Source organism: Cupressus sempervirens, chromosome 10 (assembly GCF_028749045.1).
Source record: "Cupressus sempervirens isolate cs-2001-9-10 chromosome 10, ASM2874904v1, whole genome shotgun sequence".
Taxonomy (NCBI): Eukaryota; Viridiplantae; Streptophyta; class Pinopsida; order Cupressales; family Cupressaceae; genus Cupressus; species Cupressus sempervirens.
The window spans coordinates 365,963,040-365,984,973 of NC_143127.1; the positions used below are offsets into that span (position 1 = coordinate 365,963,040).

Consider the following 21,934-nt stretch of genomic DNA (forward strand, 5'->3'; position numbering starts at 1 on the left):
CCAACAAAAATGTTGCAACAAGATATAACCATGACAATGGTCATGGAGGTTTTAATCAAACTTATCCAAAAAAGATCAAGTAGAATCAAGGCCCGATATGAATAGGACATCCTCCCTTTTTCAAAGAAGATTCCTCAAGTTTAACCAATAAAATCATAGTATCACACTTTCTTTGGTCTTTAAGAGTAGACCCCCACATGTCCCCATCAGTGCCCATAACAACAATATCAAAAACCTTTCTTTCATTACTTGTAATATATCACTCTTCAAAAACATTCTAATATTCCTTTCTCGGTATGAAGAGGATCTATGATATCTTTTATACATATGTGATGTTTCTCTTTGAAGCCCTTGTAAGAATTAGACAAGTCACCAAGTTTATGACAATGCAAGCAAATAAAGAAAGACCTATAATGGATATTTTGCTCTTGAAACATCAAATTTAGAAAATAGTTTCGCAATATTGGTATTGGATTAGCAATATTAACATGTACACATAATTTAATCAAAACCAAATTTTTGTTACATTTTGCAACATTATCAATAGATAAAGCTTGACCAAAAGTATTGCAATACCATGAACAACCTCTTCATCTCGGTACTCTAAAGGAAATCTTAGGAGTCTAACCCAAATATAGACCTTGTTAAAGTTTTCCTTGGTATCATCAAAACTAATAAACCATTTTTTCTAATGAAATGTCATACCTATCAAGGAACTAGGGTCACCTCTACGAAATTTCATGCTTTCCTCAAAAATTTGGAACAAGAATAAGAATAACTCCTTGTCGTCACAACCACATTGATTTACCTAAGGCACGTGCCACTCTTTTAGAACCCCACTTTGAACACCATTAATATTTGAATGGAAGCTTGAGAAATGTCTCATGAGGGATTTCCCCATATGAGCAATATGAGTGCAAGTTTTGCCAACAACATCACCAAGGAGCCTAAACAAATACAAGGTTTGCTCTATTATGGATAAACTTCACTCAAGAAAATAATGGAAGCATATAAAGAGGAGTTGGACAGAAAACCTGAAAGAACCAACTTCAATAGAATGCAACACCTCCGTTTGATTATACTTCTCAAGAAAACCCAAAATATTAGAGCAAATTTAAAGCTAACAAAATCTTGATGAAATGGGGGTTGAAAGTCCTTGTAGAACTAATTTCCAACAAAGGTGGGGAGGTAGGGGTGGGGGGTCTTTATTGTGGAATAAGCCCACACCAAAACTTTCATTCAACGAAAAAGGTGACAAACTTAACAACATCTACCAAGCAACATCCAAGACGAATATCCATAACTCCCCAACACTAATGTGACAACAATTGATTGATAAAATATACTCTTAACATAAATAGAATGCACAAATACAATATATTCAAATTTATTCACAATTTGAACTCCTATATAATTCACATCCTCCATGTAATGAATGTGTCTTAAATTTATTTTCTTAAAAAAAATTGTATAATAGAATTTCTTTAGAAAGACAATGCTATAGAATTGTACATAACCTGAAAATTCTCTTACATTTGGCAAACAGCTCATATATTATATAATAAAAATAGTTTAAAAGTCAATATTCACCTAACCATACAATTCTGATTTATACTTTACACATATTATTCTGATTTATACTTTACACATATTAGCATGACATTTGAAAGTTGATAATCATCTACTTTTAATTATTCTCTTAAACCCTACATTGAATAGTTAATTTCGACTTTAACAAAACAGACCAGACCGAAAAAATACAGACAAAACCAGAAAAAATCCAAACAGAAATAAATTATTTTGCCTTGCTAAGTTTAACCTTACTCAAGATGTGAAGAGAGCTAATGTAAACCAGTAGAAAAGAATTTCCAAATCAGGCCGATCATGGTAAATCTATATTTTGAACAAGAGCAAAACTATTGGCTCAAAAATGAAGATTCTCGGCCCCACATGAAGTGTTTTGGTTAATTTTAACAAAAACTGTTTTGCTAAAACAATTTCCAATAAACAATTCTCCAGATCCATGTTTGCCCAACAATTTTTTTCTCTATAAATACACTGAAACACGAAGAACTTTGTAAGTTTGGAAGCCATGGAGAGGCAAGTAATGATCTTGTTTGTACTTGTTGCAGTGGCTTTCTCACTGACTGAAGCCTCGAGTAAAACAAAGGCAAGTAGGAATTTGAATTGCGTTTTCGAATGGTGTTGTTAAAGCTGTCCAATGTATTTGAATTGGGGTTATAAATGGTGTTGTTAAAGCTGTACAATGTATTTGAATTGGGGTTTTAAATGGTGTTGTTCAGGCCGTACAATGTATTTGATTTTTACATATGTTTATAAATCTTCTTTTCCTTTTTTTTTGTTTGTTTCATAGCAATTATGAGTACTATTACGCCATAGATTTTGTATTGATAGTTATAAATCATGGAGTGTGATTTCAAATGTTGATTAATATGAATGAGTATAAATTATGAAAACCAAATATCATTAACAATTATGAAAATCAAATATCATTAACAATTATGAAGTTGATCTTTATTGTTGGAAAAACTCATTAATGAAAAGGCAAATTCTATGACTGAATATAGCACATCTTTCAAATCTAACTTTTTATGTTTTGATTTCTGGTGGCAGCCATAGAGCTGGTCTTTTCTTTGGAGAAGCTCATCAATGAAATGTCAGTTTCATGATTGAATATTTGTCTTTTAAGATCTTCAAATGTTTTGCTGTTGCATTGAACTTGTCTCTGAATAAGTTCAGCAGTGAAAGGACCAACTCCATGATTGAACATCTGTGAAGCTTGAAGACTTATAATTTCTGCAGTCTATAATATTATTGTTCATAGTCTTCGCTAATAATTGCATGAATTTATTTTTTCAATGCATTGGATCAAATTATATGATATATTATCAGAAAGAAGAGAGTAAGAGAAGAATAAAATAATGATTTTTTTCGTCTGAGTCTAGTGTAATAGTTTTCAATCATCAACGTTTTGGATCATACTACATGAATGATTGTGTAATAGTTTTTAACATTTTGGATCACACTACATGAATCCATTCGTATAAAATGATCCAAAACATTGATGGTAAAAAACTATTACACAATCATACCCAGAAGAAAGAATTCATTGATATGCATTGTGGAAATCTGATATTGCCAAGAATAAAATAGTTAGATTTTTAGATTTATCAATTGCCTTTATGTATTAAAATTCTTTTTGTTTAGACTTGACTGAGAAGGGGATTAGATTTCCGAGCATGAAGTTCTGCTGATATTAAATGTCTGCATTTGAAGGGAAGTATGTTAGAAACATAGAACAGTGTAGAAATTTCATTTACCTTTTCCTTTTCTTTCATAACTTCCAATGCAGAGCTAATATTATTTGTTATGACATTTTATAAATGATGATGTATTCAGTTATTCAGTTAGAACTAAGAAGGATATATATGATATAGATTTCATATATATTTTCTTTACAATGATGTTTAGATGAAATTGGGAGGGTCAGGAGAAGACAGCATATTTAGTGATTAAAGTTGAATCATTATAGCTGTTTTGGATTAGATGACTTAAACATCACACATTAAGGCTTGATTTTTAGGCTAAAAATATTAAATAATCAAAGTCTACTTATTTTTTAAGCTTTGTTTTTCTCTTGATGTCTATGTCTGATGTTTAAGAATGACCGTTCTGAATTATATAAAAATTTATAAGAAAGAATGGCATGATGCAATTTTGATTTGGTTGATGGCAGTCTTATGTGATTTACATGGGAGAACAATATAAAGGAAGCGTGAGGGCTCATCTGGCTGCAGAGTCTCATTATGAAGTCCTGTCATCTGTTTTGGGAAGGTAATAGATATAAACTTCAGAGCCCTATTAGTCAGATATATTTTGTATAAAAGTAAAAATAATCTTCTGGACCCATTGCTTTACAAGAGTCCATTAGATTCTACATGGATCAAGGGGAATATGTGAATTTCTGATATTCTTCTTCTTGATTATATAATAGATCAAATTATGCACTGTAATTTGAATCCTTTATAAAAAAACAATTCTATGCTTATGTAATACTGACAGTTCATTTTTCAGATTCATTTACATAAATCAGATGTTACATATTTTTTAAAGATTATTTTACCCATCATTTAGATAATCCTCAGAATTTATATTATTTGATTCAATTCTACAATCTCAATTTTTTATTCACTGATTATAAACTTAAACAACAATATTTATAAAATACAATCATAAACATATTTTTTCTTGATAAATCTTTGAAATACTTTTGTTTTCTTGTTCATATTATACAGGTCTATTGATATGTAGATTTTTGTTCCTGAATTTGATTGTATATTTTTTTTGGATCAGCATTCTGTCATCTTGATGATAGATTGCAATCAAATCGAAAAACAGAAATCTACCATTCAAACTAATCAATCGTTTCTTTCATTTTTTTATCCTTCCAACCATCCATTGTTGAGTTCGATCCCTCTTTATTGTAACTTAATTGAGAATGTGAAACATTTAAAAACCTTCCCAAATCCCTACTTTAGCCTTATCAAGGAAAAATGATATTTGTTCTATTCCTCTGTTTCTATGGATGGCTGTTATTCATTTTTTTCTCATAAATTCTCCATTTTTCCGACTGTTTTGTCTAATTTTTTCAGCAAGGATGCAGCCAAGGAGTCAATCTTCTATTCATACTCTAAAACTATTAATGGGTTTGCTGCTAAACTCCAGGAAGATCATGCTCTTGCCATTTCAAGTAAATTCTTAAAACTATGATTTTTTCTTCTCATTATGTATTGGCAAACCATATGTTTAAGATCCCTAACACAATAGTTCTGCTTCAGAGCTCCCAGGAGTAATATCCGTGGTTCCTAACAGTCTGCGAAAGTTGCAGACTACTTATTCGTGGGCTTTCTTGGGCTTAGAAAATGCCAATCAACAAATCCTTCCGCAATCACTCTGGAACAAAACAAAATTCGGACAAGATGTCATTATTGCTAACTTGGATTCAGGTAGAAGCTCATCAGAAGCCCTATCGTTAGACTATATATACAGGGGATTATGTCATATATAATGCAATATAGCTAATCTTGCTTTGCCTCGTGTCAGGTGTGTGGCCTGAATCTGCAAGCTTCAGCGACAAGGGTTATGGCCCCATTCCTTCACGGTGGAGGGGAATCTGCCAAAATAACACCGGATTCACTTGCAATAGGTACTCTCTTATACCCATCACAAAATCCAATCCGGTATTCTAAGTTTTCAAAACATTTTTGAGCAATCCAAATGTCAATTTAGAGTAATCAGTGTAGAAGATGCTTTATATTTATATTCAAAGTTTTCGACAGATAAGTGTGTGCGGGATGTTCTAATTGTTAAGAAGAACTAGGGATCTTTAGTAATTAGATAGAGTGAATAAGGATCTGAGCTTTCAAATAATCGTTGGGTTATTGCGCTTGTATATACCCTCGATATAACTAATCCCTAAAAGAGATTTCCAAGTATTAGAGGAAGAATGTCCCTTTTTAATGGATTTGTTGATGAATGTTCCTTCTTAATATCTTTCTATTCATTCTGATGATGGATCACGGAGTGTGATCCGAAATGTTGATACTAAAAATAAATATAATCAAATTCAGAAATCTATGATAACAATTATGATTAGATTGTGGAAATTTGATATCTCTGGTGGATTTGTAGAATCAAAAACCTGTGTCTTAAGATTATTTGTTCTCCACCAGGAAGTTGATTGGAGCAAGGTACTTTCACAAGGGATTTGAGGCTGAAACTGGGCCTCTTGAAGGAGGGGAAGAACTTTCGGCTCGAGACATGAATGGGCATGGATCTCATACCTTGTCCACAGCTGGTGGGAATTTTGTGGAAAAAGCAAATGTTTTTGGATATGCCCAGGGAGTTGCAAAGGGAGGGGCTCCTGCTGCCAGAGTTGCGGCCTACAAGGTTTGTTGGAAGTCGAACAGTAGCAGCACAGAAGTCGGATGCTATGATGCAGATATTCTTGCAGCATTTGATCAAGGGATATATGATGGAGTAGACATATTCTCTATTTCTCTTGGAGGTGTTCAGGGTGCATTACTACGCCTTTCTGATGCGGTTTCCATTGGAGCACTCCGTGCTGTCCAAAAGGGAAGGGTTGTGGTTTGTTCTGCAGGAAACAGTGGCCCAAGTCCAGGCAGTGTGTCGAATGTTGCTCCTTGGATTTTAACCGTCGGAGCAAGTACTACTGATAGACAATTCACCTCAGTTGCTTTCTTGGGAAACCAGAAGCATTATAAGGTGATCACTGAAAAACTATTTTATAAACATATCATTTTCATGAGCTTTTTAAATTCCTTTAGGGTATCATATTTAAATCTATCTTTTAAGATGGTTATAAATTGAAGGGCATTTTGTTGCAGAAGAAGAGAGATGATCTGTAGAGAGCACTGATATTTAGTCTTGAGCCATTGGATTGAATTTATGAATGATTTCATGTTTTTGCCAGGGACAAAGCTTATCTCAGTTAACCCTAAAAAAGGGACAAATGTACCCTCTAGTATCTTCAGCAGATGTTAGAGATGCAAATGTCAGTGAAACTTCTGGGTATGCTACAAAATTACTTCTTATTATGATTATTCAAGTTCTTTAATCATCAGTTCAGTATTTGCATCGGTTGAAACTGCCAAACTTCTAGTCTTCATTGATAATGAGTTGAATGGTAGAAATGTGTATAATGTTGCAGGCTGGCATGTGACCTTGGAGCTCTAGATCCTCAAAAAGTTAAAGGTAAGATTGTTGCCTGCCGAAAAGGTGGCAGTCCGAGAGTTGAGAAAGGTGAAGAAGTTCACAGGGCAGGTGGGGTTGGCATGATTCTCTACAATAATCTTGGAGAAGATGACAGCTTTCTTGCAGATGCTCATGTTATTCCTGCAACAGAATTGAGTCAAGCTGATGGATTGGAAGTTCTTGATTACATCAATTCTACGAAGTAGGTTTCAAGGAGTTTGTTTCACTTTTATAACACTTCACCATTAGGTTTTCAATAACTTAAGGTCCTAAACATTCTTATATGCTCATGCAGATCCCCTGTTGCCTATATTTCTTCAGTAATAACCATGTTCGATTCAAAGCCAGCACCAGTAGTGACAAGCTTCAGCTCTCTAGGTCCAACTATTATTATGTCAGGCATACTCAAGGTCATAACCCAACCCTAAACTTCGATATTTTCCAATTTCCAACATTATTCTTGTATAAGTAACATGATTTTTGAGCATTCTTCAATTCATTTCCATTATCATCAATATGATAAGCGTAAACTTTTGATTTGTATGCTGGATGCAGCCTGATATTGTAGCCCCAGGGTTAAACATCCTTGCAGCATGGTCAGGAGAGGCATCTCCAACTGGCCTTGCTTTTGATCAAAGGAAAACTGACTTCAATATAATATCAGGCACATCTATGGCATGCCCTCATGTAGCTGGTGTTGCAGCATTATTAAGGGCAGCATATCCTCAGTGGAGCCCTGCAGCCATAAGTTCAGCCATCATGACTTCAGGTAAATACCATACACCATATACTAAAACTTATTGTTCATTTCAGTCCCTTCATATTAATCAAAATTCATGCCATTCGGCAATTCCTCAATTAATTTTCATGGAAACTGCTCATCAAGTTTTGTCCTAGTGTGAATGTTCTGTTTGTATTCTTTATAAACCATGGGTTGTATTGAATGAAATTTTTCTTCTGGGTATGATTGTGATTTTGTTCTCTTTGGCTGTCTTGCATCCTGATGATGGATCATGTAGTGTGATCCGAAATGTTGATGATAAAGAACTATTACACAATCATACCCAGAAGAAAGATTCCATTGATATGGATTGTGGAAATCTGATATTGCATGGGTTGTATTCTTTTGAGAATCACAGCTACCATAATGGACAATACCAAAGGAGCTCAGAATTCATTGTGGACTCCGGGTCCTTTCGCCTTTGGTGCAGGCCACATTAACCCAGATAGAGCTGGAGATCCTGGCCTAATCTATGATCTATCAATGGATGACTACTTTACAGTCTTGTGCATTTTAGGCTGGAAATCAGAGATGTTGAAAAATTTAACAGGCACAGCATTCTCTTGCCCAGCAAATGATACATTAGACAACATCAATTACCCTTCCATCACTGTATTATCACTTGCTGGACCTCGGATCGTGAAGAGAACTGTGACATATGTTTCAGAAGGACCAGGGACTTTCAAAGTAGAGCTGCAATCTCCCCCTGAAGTGTCAGTGGCAGTGAAACCAGACAGCCTTAACTTCACTAAGACAGGGGAGAAGAAATCATTTGAGGTGGTGTTCCAACCCAAGCCGGGTTTTAATTCAATCTATGGGTTTGGATCTTTGACATGGAAGAGTGCTAAGCATGTTGCAAGAAGTCCTATTACCATTTGTAGTGGTATTTGTTTCTAAATCAACTAGTCCTTCAAGACAATACCACCCTCTAGAAATCTGTAAAGGATTTCGGGTCCCTTTAAAACCTATTTTTCCCATAATTAAAAACCACCCCCTAGAACTCTATGTTAGGTAGGTGGTCTTGATTCACTTAATATGATTTTGTAGTTCACAAGGAATCAAGCTTAATAATTTCGTGTTTTTTGATAGTTATGAGTGATTTAGTATATTCTTATGGTTTATGCCATCGGGGTATCTTTGATGAACTTTGAAGCTTACTGTGGAAGTTTTTATTTCTTCACAGGCAATTCAGATCATGGGTGCTAATCTTCCATAATTAAAATTGTTGTTTTATTGATCAATAAAGTCATGTTGTTAGGCAAGAGCCTACAACACAATGGTAAATTGTGAGCCTCTTATATAAGAGGTCTTGGGTTTGACTCTACACAAGCTAACAAGCTTAATAAATAATAATAATTAATCACAAATAAATAAATAAAGTCATGTTGTCTTTTTATATTATTGTTTATTTTTCCTATTGCAATATTTTTAATATATCAAGTATTCTTTGTGCCACAATTTTGCATACTAATACTAAATATGGTAAGCACTCAAATATCAAGGTTATCCATAGACCTCAAGCTATGGTCCTCAAGGGTTCATTCTAAATGGCCTAGCTCGCATATTCCTTTCCGAAAATTAAAGGTAGTGTAGTTCATGTACTAATAATAGAGAGACTTCATCATCTCTTTTGTTAGATATCTCTGACCCCACTTTTTCATCATAACATTAGCTGAGCTTATGCTTCCAATTCAATTCATATACAATAGTATGAACACGCATAAAACAACATAGGGACCTCTTACAAATACGTGTTCATGTAGTGATTAGCTCAAGCACACAACACATGGACAATGTGGCTAGATGACATCACGTATACATACCACTTTACTAATTCACATGTCTTATAGGAATACAATGTGACTAAGTCATGCATACATGAAATGTACATAGTGTGACTATCTCATATAGATGTCACAAATACACACAACGGTGAGCTCATAAATGCATTATATATACACATCATGACTAATCCACACACATACATACAAAATGTAATTAACTTGTCCATGTATTATATATACATTATGTAGCTAGCTAAATCACATGTTAGATAAACACAATGTGACTCACTCATATATGTCATAGGTACACATAATGAATAACTCATGTATGCATCATATAAATGCAATGCGACCAATTTCCATATTCATTATGTGATTAATTCACACACACATATATAATGCTATTTAATTACACATGAATCATATATACATATTGTGGTAGTAGGCACATTTATATGCACATAATTTGACTAGCTCATGGATACATCGCATATACACAACTTGAATAACCTACAAATCTGACAAGTATACATAGTGGACAATAGAAAACTAAGAAATGGTTACAACCAAGTTTCTCAAACTCGAACTAGGAAAAGCCGACTTGACTTGTGACTCTACAAAATAAAAAATCTTGAAATTTAGACATTTTTAGCAATTTAAAACTTATTTGATGCACTAATTACTGATAAAGCTTAAAGACACTATAACACCGTCAAATAGAAGTTAATTTGATCACTTACGTAAAAATATATCTATCACATAAGTGCACATATAAATTTTAGTCGAATGAAATAGAAAACATAGATATATAAAATTATAAATATTGTCAAATTTATACAAAATTCATGAAATCCATGACTTAAAATGTCCCCAAACACATGTACTAGACAAAAATAGGTCCTTGGCTTTGGCTCTACAATGGTGTTTAAGGTAGACCCTGGATGACTAAACAACTATAGTCAACTCCAGTTAGGTGCCACTCTGATCAATATGAGATGTGTTTGATTGTGCTCTATCATCCTCGGTTATCACCATAGCATCAGCCTCTTTGTTTGCCTCATCAACCCACTCATGATCCACATTAGTGAAGACATGATAGGTAGACTTGGTGATTCACTCAGGCTCTAGATCAACCTCAGCTAGAGTGATTAAAGAGGAGTCAATGCCCAAAATTTGTCTAGTCCTACAACAAAGGTTGCAATGAATAAAGGAAAGATCATTCAACCTCTCCACAGACAATCTATTATGTCTCTTCGAGTGGATGTTCTCGAAAATGGACCAATTGAGCTCACATCTAAAAGCACTTCATGACTAACTCAATATACAAATGGAAAACTTTTAAAGGTTTTAGATTGTAGTTTCAAACATTTGTCACTATCCATCTAAAACAAGGAAAAGAAAAAAAAATAGTCTCATTTCCAACATCAAGGCTAGATTATAAAGTCAAAATGCAGAATCCATAAACTTAAGAATCTTAACATATATTTCCATGGTCTACCTAGTTCTAATGTTGTCAAGTGTTTGTGCACATCTTTCTTGCGAAAATCATCAATGTTGCATTATTATATGTGTCCATCTTGTATAATGTAGATGAACCATCACTAGACATTTTTTGTACCAATATATAGGTTACTAAGAACCTCTTCATCCACCTTGAAGTTATTGTAGGAATGCATTGCCAAATTGAAGAAATAAGCTACTGCATGGATGGGCTTGTAAAGTTGGTTTTATCATCTCCTATCGATTGTCTCCCAAATGGGACCATACTAATCCTCAATCATTCTCGTACATACTTAAATGTACATTCATGGAACATTAGAATAAAGACAACAAATTGATGAAAATAGATGAAAAGACAAACTTAAACTATCAAATTGCAAGGTTATTACCATTTTATCTCTCTCTAACTAGGAAGTTACAATTACTACCAGATTCTAAGCAATCCTATTTATAGTCCTAGAATGAGAAACGCAAAGGCTAATGCATGATTTAAGGCTAAACTGATCAATGAAGTTATGCTAAATGCACAAATTAAGCTAGATTACTTCTAAGAAAGTTATGAATGCTATGTGACTATAGTGTGGATGCAATGCAAGAGAGTGAGTGAATTACTCTAAAATGGCTTAGCATTTATAGATTTTCTCAAGAGCTTGGAGTAGAGTTGAGTTAATGAAGGTTGAGTAAGAGTCATTTAAATTGTTTGAAATAGTAAGATCAAAAGATAAGACATGTTTCAAATTTTTTTACAACATGACAAAATGAGTGGTTGAGATTTAAAAGGCTAATTGAAAAGTTGAGATAGTAAAGTCCTAGTGATCCATGTCAGCCCTTTTCTTAATTCTCATTGATTGATTTAATTTCTTCCATGTGATAAGTGAGAGAGATTAAGAAATTAATAAATGACTTAAGTGATTTATTTTGGAAAGTGTACCCCTTCAAAGGATTGGAATTGGGATTAAATGCTTGATTTGAACTACACAATTAATTGAAATCAATTGCATAATTATTTGATCATTTTGATTTATTATCCACTTTAGCTTCAAATATCAATTAATTTAATTTTTGCTCACAATGATTAATTTAATTTCGTTTGATCACTTTGATTTATGCTTCACAAATTTAGGGTGTCTACAAATGCCCATATTTGAATTGTTGTGTGAAACACAATGATTAAAATAATGTATGTTGTTTGATTCTTTGATATGGTTCAATTACAAAATTATGATACGACGCTTGTTTGATTGATTTGATTGATTAAAATGTCTAAGTGATAATTTTGAAACCTTAATATTCGATGTCCCTACTTTTTAAAAGTCTCCAATTCACTCAATTTCATTATTTTCATTGTTATAATGATGGTGTGCCCCATAGAAATCAAATTGAAATTATTTATGACGATAGTCAAATTTTTTTGCATTTTCAATTTAATTTTCAATATATGCTTTTTCACAAAAAAAAAAAAAAAATTAAAATGACAAAAAAAATCATTAGAGAAGATGCCCCAATTTTAAAAATTGATCAATTCATAGGCGAATAGGGATAAAATAATGTGATGCAAAGTGTCCCTTTTGAAGGAAAAGTTGGTTTAAAAGGCCTTAAAAGTTTTTTCCTATGTCATTTTCACATTTTACTTTCTTAGTTTCACCTCTTGAGCTTTGCCTCTCTATTGCTATTTTGAAATGTTGGTTTTGATTCGTGAGCATTGATTTGAACAAGGACACATATTTTAATGACCAATTGAGTACAAACCTCTAATCAATCGTCAAATCCTTCTTCATCCTTCAACTTTACAATTTATAGTCAAATTTTCCAATTTTTAGGCATGATTCAATTTCATTTTTACAAAAAAAAAAAAAATTTAAGTGACTAGGCTACGAGTTATAGTGCTTAGAATTGCCTACTATCGCCTTTACAATGAGAATCAACAGACCCACAATACAAAATAATGCTTATTAGTGATGGCCTAGTTGTCAAATAGCACTTAGCCAATAAGAAATAATTCCTAGAGCCTTTGTAGCACCTAGTCAATTTGTAATAGCATCGAATTTTTTTGCCGCACCTAGCCAAGTAGAAATAGTGCTTAGATGATCATGTAGCACCTAGTCAAGTTGTAATAGTGCCAAACTTCTTTGTAGAACCTAACCAAGTAGAAAATAATGTTTTGAAGATTCCTTCCCTTTTTTTTGCTAAAGTTACATGATATTTTTAGTGTATATGTTATATTAAAATTACATTTGGAAGTGTTGTAGTGTGTATGCAAGTTGAAATTTGGAAGTATTTCAGTTTGTATGCAAGTTGAAATAGCACATATGAGGTTTAGAATAGAGCTTACTAACCAAATAGAGCTTAAGAAGAAAATAGCACCTAGTTGTGTCTACAATAGCATTTAAGTCCTTTTTTACACTTTTTGTCATGATTTTTATTGTGCAATTTTCTTATGTAATCAATATATTAATTTTGTATCTAATTGTGTTGATGTGAGTCGATTATGAATCTACTTAAGTCAAAAACCTTAAGTCAATTTTTTATTGCATTTAGAAACCAAGTTGTTGATGCTAGTATTAATCATGTTTGTGTTGTTTATATGATCAATTTGATAGGTTGATAAGATAGATAAAATGATGATTTTCTATCCTTGAGATTTAGAGTTAAAAAAAATTGATGTGCTAATGTTGAGCGAGTAACTTATTAGGATAGAACACTTATATTGATTGTGTGATAAATTCTTAGATGATATCAATTGATTGATTGTGTCTCAATTAAAAAATAGATTTGAGGTCACACATTTTATGCTTGCAGATTGTATCCATGTCGTTTCAAGCTCGTCGATTGATTATCACCTCATGATTGACAAGTGATTGAATGATGTGGCTTGGGATTCTTATTAGATATGCCCTAGTTCTATCTGAACATGGGTTTACTCATTGTTGTAGTCGAGTATTGGCACTCAAACCATAATACTTTCCATTTATCATTGGGCGAGATCTCAATCATGCCTAAGGAAGTGTATCGCATTTTGAGGATATTGAAAATTGGAGAGCTCATATATTATGATCAGGCATATGATGGTGCAACATGCAAACATGTCTTCAAAGATCCATCCATTAGAGATGATAGCATTTAGTGGAGAGATATGTTATCTTATGATCCACTCCTTTTTATACCAGATGGTTTGATCAGTAGATTATTATTACAAGACATGAGAGAACACAGTTGTTTTTTGTCAGGATCACATTCTTGAGAATATGATCACACAACCTCAAATACTTTCATGGGGTTCTTGTGTGTTGGCATAATTTATTAAGATCTTCATCATGTTATGTATAGACACATTGTAATGTTGTAAAAAAGTGTCATGTTATTATAGATTTAGATATGGGAGCACCTTCCCATTATGAGGTTGATTAGGGTTAGGCATCATCCACCTAACTTTCTCTATATATTTTTTTATGAGGGAGTGATTATACAGTCTTGGCTGGGAAAGATAGAGTTATGAAGACATATGTTAGATGACTTTGATGAGTTATGCTAGCATCCTTACAAAGATTATGAGGAGTAGGAGAACAAGGATGAGGAGATAATGCACATGTTTATGCCTTGATGGTTGCTTGGTCAGACTCCTTCAGTGATTGAGAGATTCTATTTCATGAGAGCCTTGAGATAGTTTGGGAGACAAAAAGTTATCCTATAGGGTCAGGCACATTAAGCATGTGTACAGGCATAGTGGTCTCAAGACCTCAAGTTGAGTTTGGCATTGTCAGAGATTCCTTCTTGGAGATGTTGATGCATCCACACTGATGGGATATTAGAGCATATGTGATAGATGTTGGGATGAATGCATGGTATAGTGAATGGTTCTTAGAGCATCATTTCCCTAGATACATAGATCCATCAAAGTTGATCCTAGATATTGATGAACTCTCTACTCATGATGATGATGACAACAATGTCAAAGCTGATGCAAGAGGAAAATGCAGTAAGGGTTGAGGCAGGTGATGGAGGAGGAGAGAATAGGGAGAGGTTGTAGGGCTATTGGAGAAGGTGGAAAATAGGTCCCTCTTAGCAAAGAAGAAACTCTTGCACCAACAATACCTTTGGCCCAAGATGTTATCCTTGGTGTGCTACAAAGATGTGAAGGATTAATGATAGGTCCATCCTCAGTAATGAGTTTTAGTGATACTATAGCTATTGGAGTTACTATTTCTAGGACTAGGGGAGCAAGCATGACCCGTGGTGGAGTACAAATGCAAGGAGAGAGGGTATAAATAAGGGGTGCTGGGGTGGTGATGACGTAAGGGATAATAGAAGGATTAAGTGGAATAAACTCAACTTAAACCTACTAACACCTTGCCTAGAGTACACATGGAAGCCAAACACATAATTGCAGCAAAGAGACCAAATAGTTCATAGATTACTGATAAACAACATCAAACATGCCCGACTATGAGGCCTTACAAGTTGTGAGGCCTTCTAGGTTGTGGTCTTATACAAAGAAGTACAATATCATATTCCAAATGTGTAGCCTTTAGATATATCTTCTACTTATCATACTATATTCATACTACTATTATACTTACTTTCATACATCAAATCCATGCACATATATAGCCAACTAAGCCACATATAAACCATAACCCAAGCAATGGGCATCACTTTTTCATGCACTCTTAATAATAGGTCCAAACACAAATTAGGATTTGACTCCCAACTGCACAAGGTGCCATGTCATCATAGGAAACTACGCCAAAAGAAATAACACACCTCACATCATGCAAAAAGTAGGAAATAGGGACCGGAAAGAATGACACAAAACTCAAGAAATATGACACATCAACACTTGTTCTCTTAGGGTAAGGAATAAAAATAGATCCTCATCAACATGCTAACTATGCATAGCATAAAATTCAAGGTAGCAATGGCTACTCCGTAAACAAAAAATAGGTATAGAAAACAAGAAATGTTTTTGAGTGATGCAAGATTTCTCATTGACCCAAGATGCTCTGGCATCAGACACCTGGGGTAAGTAAAGAATTGATGTCCACATCAGGCATTCCTAATGCTCTAATATGAATAATAAAGATCCAACTCAACTTGTGTTATCCATGAACTTTCTTCATCTGGTTTATTTTTCCACTGAACAAGGTATTCCATGCAGTTTTTTCCTTTGGTGCTCCTGCTTATTTTGCTATCCAAAACCTTCTCAATGATATCATCCTTCTTCTTAGGATAATCTCAATTATCTTTTAATTCCTCATATGCTTTAAAGTACTGAAAGATGTCTACAATATTGAATATAGATGAAATATCCATGTCTCTAGGTAATTCAACTTCAAAAGCATTTCCACTGTCAAACTTCCTCAAAATTTTACAAGGACAAAAAAATTTTCTCTTTAGCTTGTTGTAAGTACCAACTAGAAATCTATTCTTCTTCAAATGAACCATCACTTTATTACCAACCTTAAAATATTGTGTCTCCTCCCTTTGTTTTCTCTTTATTTATATTCAAGGCTATTATCCTCTGGATTCTTTCTCACTTCATCATGCAAATTCTTCATGAAATCTGCAAATTCCTCTACTTCAACACTTCTCTTTACCATAGTAGTCAAATCCCTTGACTTAGTGATTCCTTTGGGATTCAATCCATTAACAATATCAAAAGTTGTCTTCTTGATGCTTCTATTCATAGAATTGTTATATGTGAACTCTACTTGTGCTAATATCAAATCCCAACTACCCAGCTTGTTCCCAACCAAACATCTCAATAAGTTACCCAAACTTATATTCATTGCCTTAGTCTATCCATCTATCTATAGATGAAATGTAGAACTGAACTTCAACTATGTATATATTTTCTTCCAAAGTGTTCTCCAAAAATGACTAGTGAACTTAGTATCTCTAACTGAAGCAATAGTTCTAGGTAACCCATACAATCTCACTATCTCCTTGAAGAATAATTCAGCCACATGTACTGCATCAAATGTCTTCTTTCAAGGTATGAAATAAGTCATCTTAAAAACAATTGCCCATTGTTTCCAAAATAGAATTATTACCTCTTTGAGCTCTAGGAAAACCAAGAACAAAATCTGTACTGGTATCTTCCCATGGATTATTAGGTACAGGAAATGGTGAATACAATCCCAATTTCTAACTAACTCCCTTTATTGTTTGACAATTTTTGCAACTTCTAACCATCCTTTGTACATCCTTGTAAATTTGAGGCCAAAAATACCTATCAAAAATACACTTTATTGTTTTATCAATCCCAAGATTTTCAGCAAGTCCTCCACTATGGTTCTCCTTCATGATATTATCTCTCGTAGATCCTCTTGATATGCACAATTGAGTTCCTTTAAACAACATGTCTTCCTGAATGAAATCATCAGCCCACTTATTATGCTCACTCGTCAATTGATTCTTACAAGCCTTCCATGCTTCTACAATATCAAGATCAATTTCATACAAATGCTTCAAATTATCAAAACCAAGTACCTTAACTCTCATTTCTATTAGCAAGTTTATTCTTCTGCTCAAAGCATCAACAACCTTATTTGACTATCCACTCTTATGTTTCAACACAAAGGATAAATTTTACAAGTACTCAACCCACTTCATATGTCTCTAATTCAACTTTTTTATACTTCCCAAATACTACAAAGCTTTATGGTTAGTGAACAACACAAAATATTTAGGCATTAAATAATGTCTCCACTTCTTCAAAGCTTGAACAATAGCATAGAATTGGTTGGTGTAAATACGTATTTACTATTTACACTTACTTAAGTTTACTTAGGTTAATGCATTATTTTATTATTTTATTTTGTGAGACACTTAGGATTTTGTGCACCTTTTTGAGTTGTCATGTTGACAACACAGGAGTACGCAACTCTATTTTAGCACATGGTGTCTACAACATTGATTTGCATGTCACACCCTTGTACGCTTATCCTATCATCACTGCACTTACTTCCATGCTTAATGGAGGATAACCCATATCTGGTGGACATATGCCTGGTTGTATAACATATCATGTAGCTAATTACAAGGCATTCTAGATGTATCTCAGAGGCCTTTATATATAGGCACTCCTAGTATTCTTTCACATTGCATATTGAATGAATATATTATCATTCTGATCATACTCTCTCTTTCTGGTCTATAGTTGTGCTTCTATTTGAGTTCTTAGTTCCTGGGTGAATTTTTCCCTTAAGAAAATTCTTACATGGTATCAGAGCTTGGAGATTTTCTCATCACATAGCTGTTTGAGACCACTGTTGCTTCAGCACCTCAACCCAAATTTGGAGTACTATAGAAATTGGGAGCATCTAGAGCCAAATCTGACCTCACCATTGCATCTGAAAAGCTGATTCAGTGAACATCAACTATAAACTTAGCTACCTTGGCCCAAAATCGACCGTGAGGCAAATTTTTTTTGCAAATCAAAACCAAAGGCCACGATTTGCAATTCGAGTATGGTCTTTTTTGCAGATCTAATTGATTATTTTGGGTTTGTATTTTTTCATCTCTGCATTTTTTTCGTCAGTATTGTTCGAAAATTGTTTTTGTGCACCCAACAGAGAATTTTTTTAAGTAGAACTAGGCAGTGACACCTCGACTCTACCATTTGGAGGAATTTATTATTTGTTCACAAGAGAAATTCTTTTTATTTTTATGAGCATATAACTATGTTTATTACATCGCAGTAGTCGTACCATTGAATATTTTTAATCGCAGCAGGCACTTAGAATTCTCGGACACCACACAGTGTTAACGACGAGTTAAATTTTGGAAAATTCCTCCCCACTGGCAACCAAGCTCGGCCACACCATACACCGGTGGCTTTTGTTTTATCACTGCTCACTGTTCTTTTTATATAATAGTGTGGTTCATCCCACAATGCATGTGGGATAAACCCCACCTTTCTGACCTCAGTTTTGAGAACTCCAGTGATGATAAACAAGTTCTAGCACAGGATCTTCTCCCAGTGGTGCATCAAAGAATATACCAGCATTTTTTTAACTCTGTGGCCTGTGACAGTGATCGGCGACAGTTGCATTCAAACTTTCGGCAGATCTTGTAGCATACTCTGGGCACACACAAAATTTTGACGACCACTGTGCACATTTTTGACCGAACATGCGTCCAGCCCTACGGACACAACTGCAGCCACGTGGTGGATTTTTATTCTCCCACCCCTAACAGTTGTCATCCATGTCTTTGCACAAATAGGTGCCACATGTCCTCCACTAGACCCTAACAGCCACATGCATATTTTGACAAATCAATGCTCGATCGAGTTAGTGCCTATGTGGACCTTTGTACTTGCCACCTGTTTAGCCATGTAAGATGCCAGCTCTCCCTATTGTATTTGACATGTTAGCCCACTGTCGTACAACACTTGTCAGTCCATACAATATGGGCGGTACAGTCAGCCTAACACGTCAGCAGGGGCTCTTTTTTCACTGATGTCAGCCAATCACTAGGTTAAATTTGATAGTCATCTAACAGTCATACCTAGTCTTTTTCAACTGCTATGACAGTCGTTTGATTGTCAAATTTAATCACACAGATTTCTTGCCAGACCCCTCTCTAGATTGCTTTTCAATTTGGCAACCTGACTTTGTGATCCCATAACTTGGACATTCAAACTTTGATTCAGGTGCAATTTTTTTGAAATTGGGTAGAATTTCTTGAATTTTCCAGTGGTGGTGTTTTTTTCTAGTTTTGGTGCAAGGTTTTTGCAAAAATTACATTTTTTGGTGACTATATTGCATAATCCTACTTTTTGCAACTTCAAATGCTCCGTACAAGGACATCTGTTCACTTTTTAAAGTTCCATTTTTTTTTGAAAGTGCATTTTTTTGGTCTACTTTCCAGATCTGAAGTCAGATTCTAGGGTTGTGTGGACAAAATTCTCACTTTCAAAATTAGGGCTTTTTCTACATTATAAAGCTTTGATTACTTTTCAAAATTGTTGTATATCTGAGCTATAGTGCTTAGTGACAGATTTGGGCCTCAAAAGAAAATTGTAAAAAGCAAAATTAGAAAGTCCACTTTGTTCATTTTGACAAGTGGCCCATTGTACATGCACTACTTATAAAGTGTCAAAAACATCTTTTTTGGCGGGTTCTTTTGATTGAGTGAAAAGGGGGGGTGTGTATTGTGTTCTTGTGTCTCTCTTTTGTGCTCTTTTCATTTTCTGCATCATGGGTTTTAAATGTCCTCCTCTAACTTCACACAACTATTCTACATGGAAAGATATTGCTTGGAGTAGATTAATGGAAAAAGGATATGGTCTTTATGTTGATGGTACAATTACCAAACCTACTGATGCTAAAGAACTCATTGAATGGAAAAGAAAAGACCAATAGGCTATAAGAGCTATCAGGAGTTGTGTTCATACAAATCTCTTCTTTCATATTTCCAATTGTATAGAATCCAAAGCAGCTTGGGATAAACTTAAATCAATGTATGGTAAGGTGGATGAAGAAAAGGGATTTCAGATTGAGGATGATCTACTTCTCTTGGATCCAAAGAATTTTGACACAATTCAGGATTACATCAACAAAGCCAATGAGTATAGGGCACTTCTTAAAGATTGTGGAAATCCCTTGAAGGATGAAAAGTTGATTCATCACATCCTGAAGAGGCTACCTTTTGAGTATGCTTTGTTTGTTTCGAGTTTTAATACTCACAGATTGACCATGGGATCTGCTTACCAGAAAGCTTCATTTGATGCATTTGCAGAGATGTTGATTGTTGAACAATCTCACTTGATGGATTTAGGACTTCTGAAGTCATCAAAGACCAAAGCCTTGGTGGCTAGTAATGAGCACCAATCATGTCAAGGAGGGAAAAGCAACAACAACAACAAGCAGTGGAACCAGAAAACACAGTCTGAGACACAACAATCCTCCTCACAACAAGGTGGTTCTTCTTCCAACAAGAAGGGAAGTAGTGAAAAGAAGGACAAACTTTTTTGTGCATACTGCAAAAAGCCAAATCATGACGAGCATCATTGCAAGACAAAACGAATCAATGAGTTAGAAAATCTACTCAAGAAGAACAAGATTCAAGTGCCAAGTACTTCCAAGGATTCTACGCCAAACTCTTCAAAGGGTAAAGGGCAAGCAGTTATGACAAACACAAGTTCTTCTTCGGAATGGATACTTGACTCAGGTGCCTCTTACCATATGGGTTCTTCAAAGGGAGACTTTTCTTCATTGAAGCAGTCAAAGGTACCACACATCTTCGTGGGAGATGATACTAAAATGGAAGTTCAAGGGAAAGGACATGTGGAAATGGAAAATGGGGAATTCAAAGATGTTCTCTACGTTCCAAACCTTAGCTCCAATCTCCTATCAGTTTACCAAATCACTCACCTTGGAGATGGTCATAAAGTTGAGTTCCTTCCAGATTTAGTGATGGTGCAAAGTCTTAGAGATGATTCATTGGTTATAGTGGGGAAAGTCAATGATGACAAGAGGCTTTATTCCTTCTCCCACTTTGTACCTAAGTCTCCTTCTCAAGCCTTGTTGACTCACTCTACTTCACAAATCAACCTATGGCATGAGCAGTTTGGTCATCTTGACTTTCACTCTCTTCAAAAAATTTTCTCAAAACACATGGTCAAAGGTCTACCTAATATCAACTTTTCTAAGGGAGAGTGTTTGTCATGTTCAATGGATATGAATCTCAAGGAGAAGTATGATAAAGGGAAGTCTTCTAGAGCTCTAGTTATTCTTCAGTTAGTTCACATGGTTTTAGTAGGACCCTTTGCAGTGACTTCAGTTAGCCAAGGCTGCTACATCCTTACATTTGTTGACGACTTTTCAAGATTCACTTGGGTCTACTTCCTTCATCATAAGAGTGAAGTGGTTCATAAGCTTCAAGACTTTAAGACTCGTGTTGAACACAAATCACAAAAAGCCATCAAGGTACTAAGGGTGGACAATGAGAATAGATATGTAGACAGAAGACTTAGAGACTTTTGCAGACTTGAGGGGATTGATCTTCAGAATCCACCAACATTTAGTCTACACAAGACAGATGTTGCAGCAATGAGGATTAGGACTCT

At 34.6% G+C, this 21,934-nt stretch overlaps 1 protein-coding gene across 2 annotated transcripts; it reads left to right on the top strand.

Moving 5' to 3' along the window:
* Positions 1-1,749: 1,749 nt before the first annotated feature.
* Positions 1,750-8,721, top strand: LOC149534180 (subtilisin-like protease SBT5.3). Of its 2 annotated transcripts, XM_089805303.1 has the most exons (12): positions 1,750-1,887; positions 2,133-2,170; positions 3,758-3,855; positions 4,674-4,771; positions 4,860-5,027; positions 5,125-5,227; positions 5,754-6,306; positions 6,515-6,612; positions 6,752-6,997; positions 7,091-7,205; positions 7,351-7,564; positions 7,935-8,721. In XM_089805303.1, the coding sequence occupies exons 3-12, from the start codon at positions 3,773-3,775 to the stop codon at positions 8,471-8,473; spliced, it is 2,217 nt and encodes a 738-aa protein (XP_089661429.1). In that variant the 5' UTR covers positions 1,750-1,887; positions 2,133-2,170; positions 3,758-3,772; the 3' UTR covers positions 8,474-8,721. The 2 variants fall into 2 exon arrangements, with proteins under 2 accessions (XP_089661429.1, XP_089661428.1); XM_089805302.1 differs by lacking the exon at positions 1,750-1,887 and having other exon boundaries at positions 1,967-2,170.
* The last annotated feature ends 13,213 nt before the right edge of the window (positions 8,722-21,934 follow it).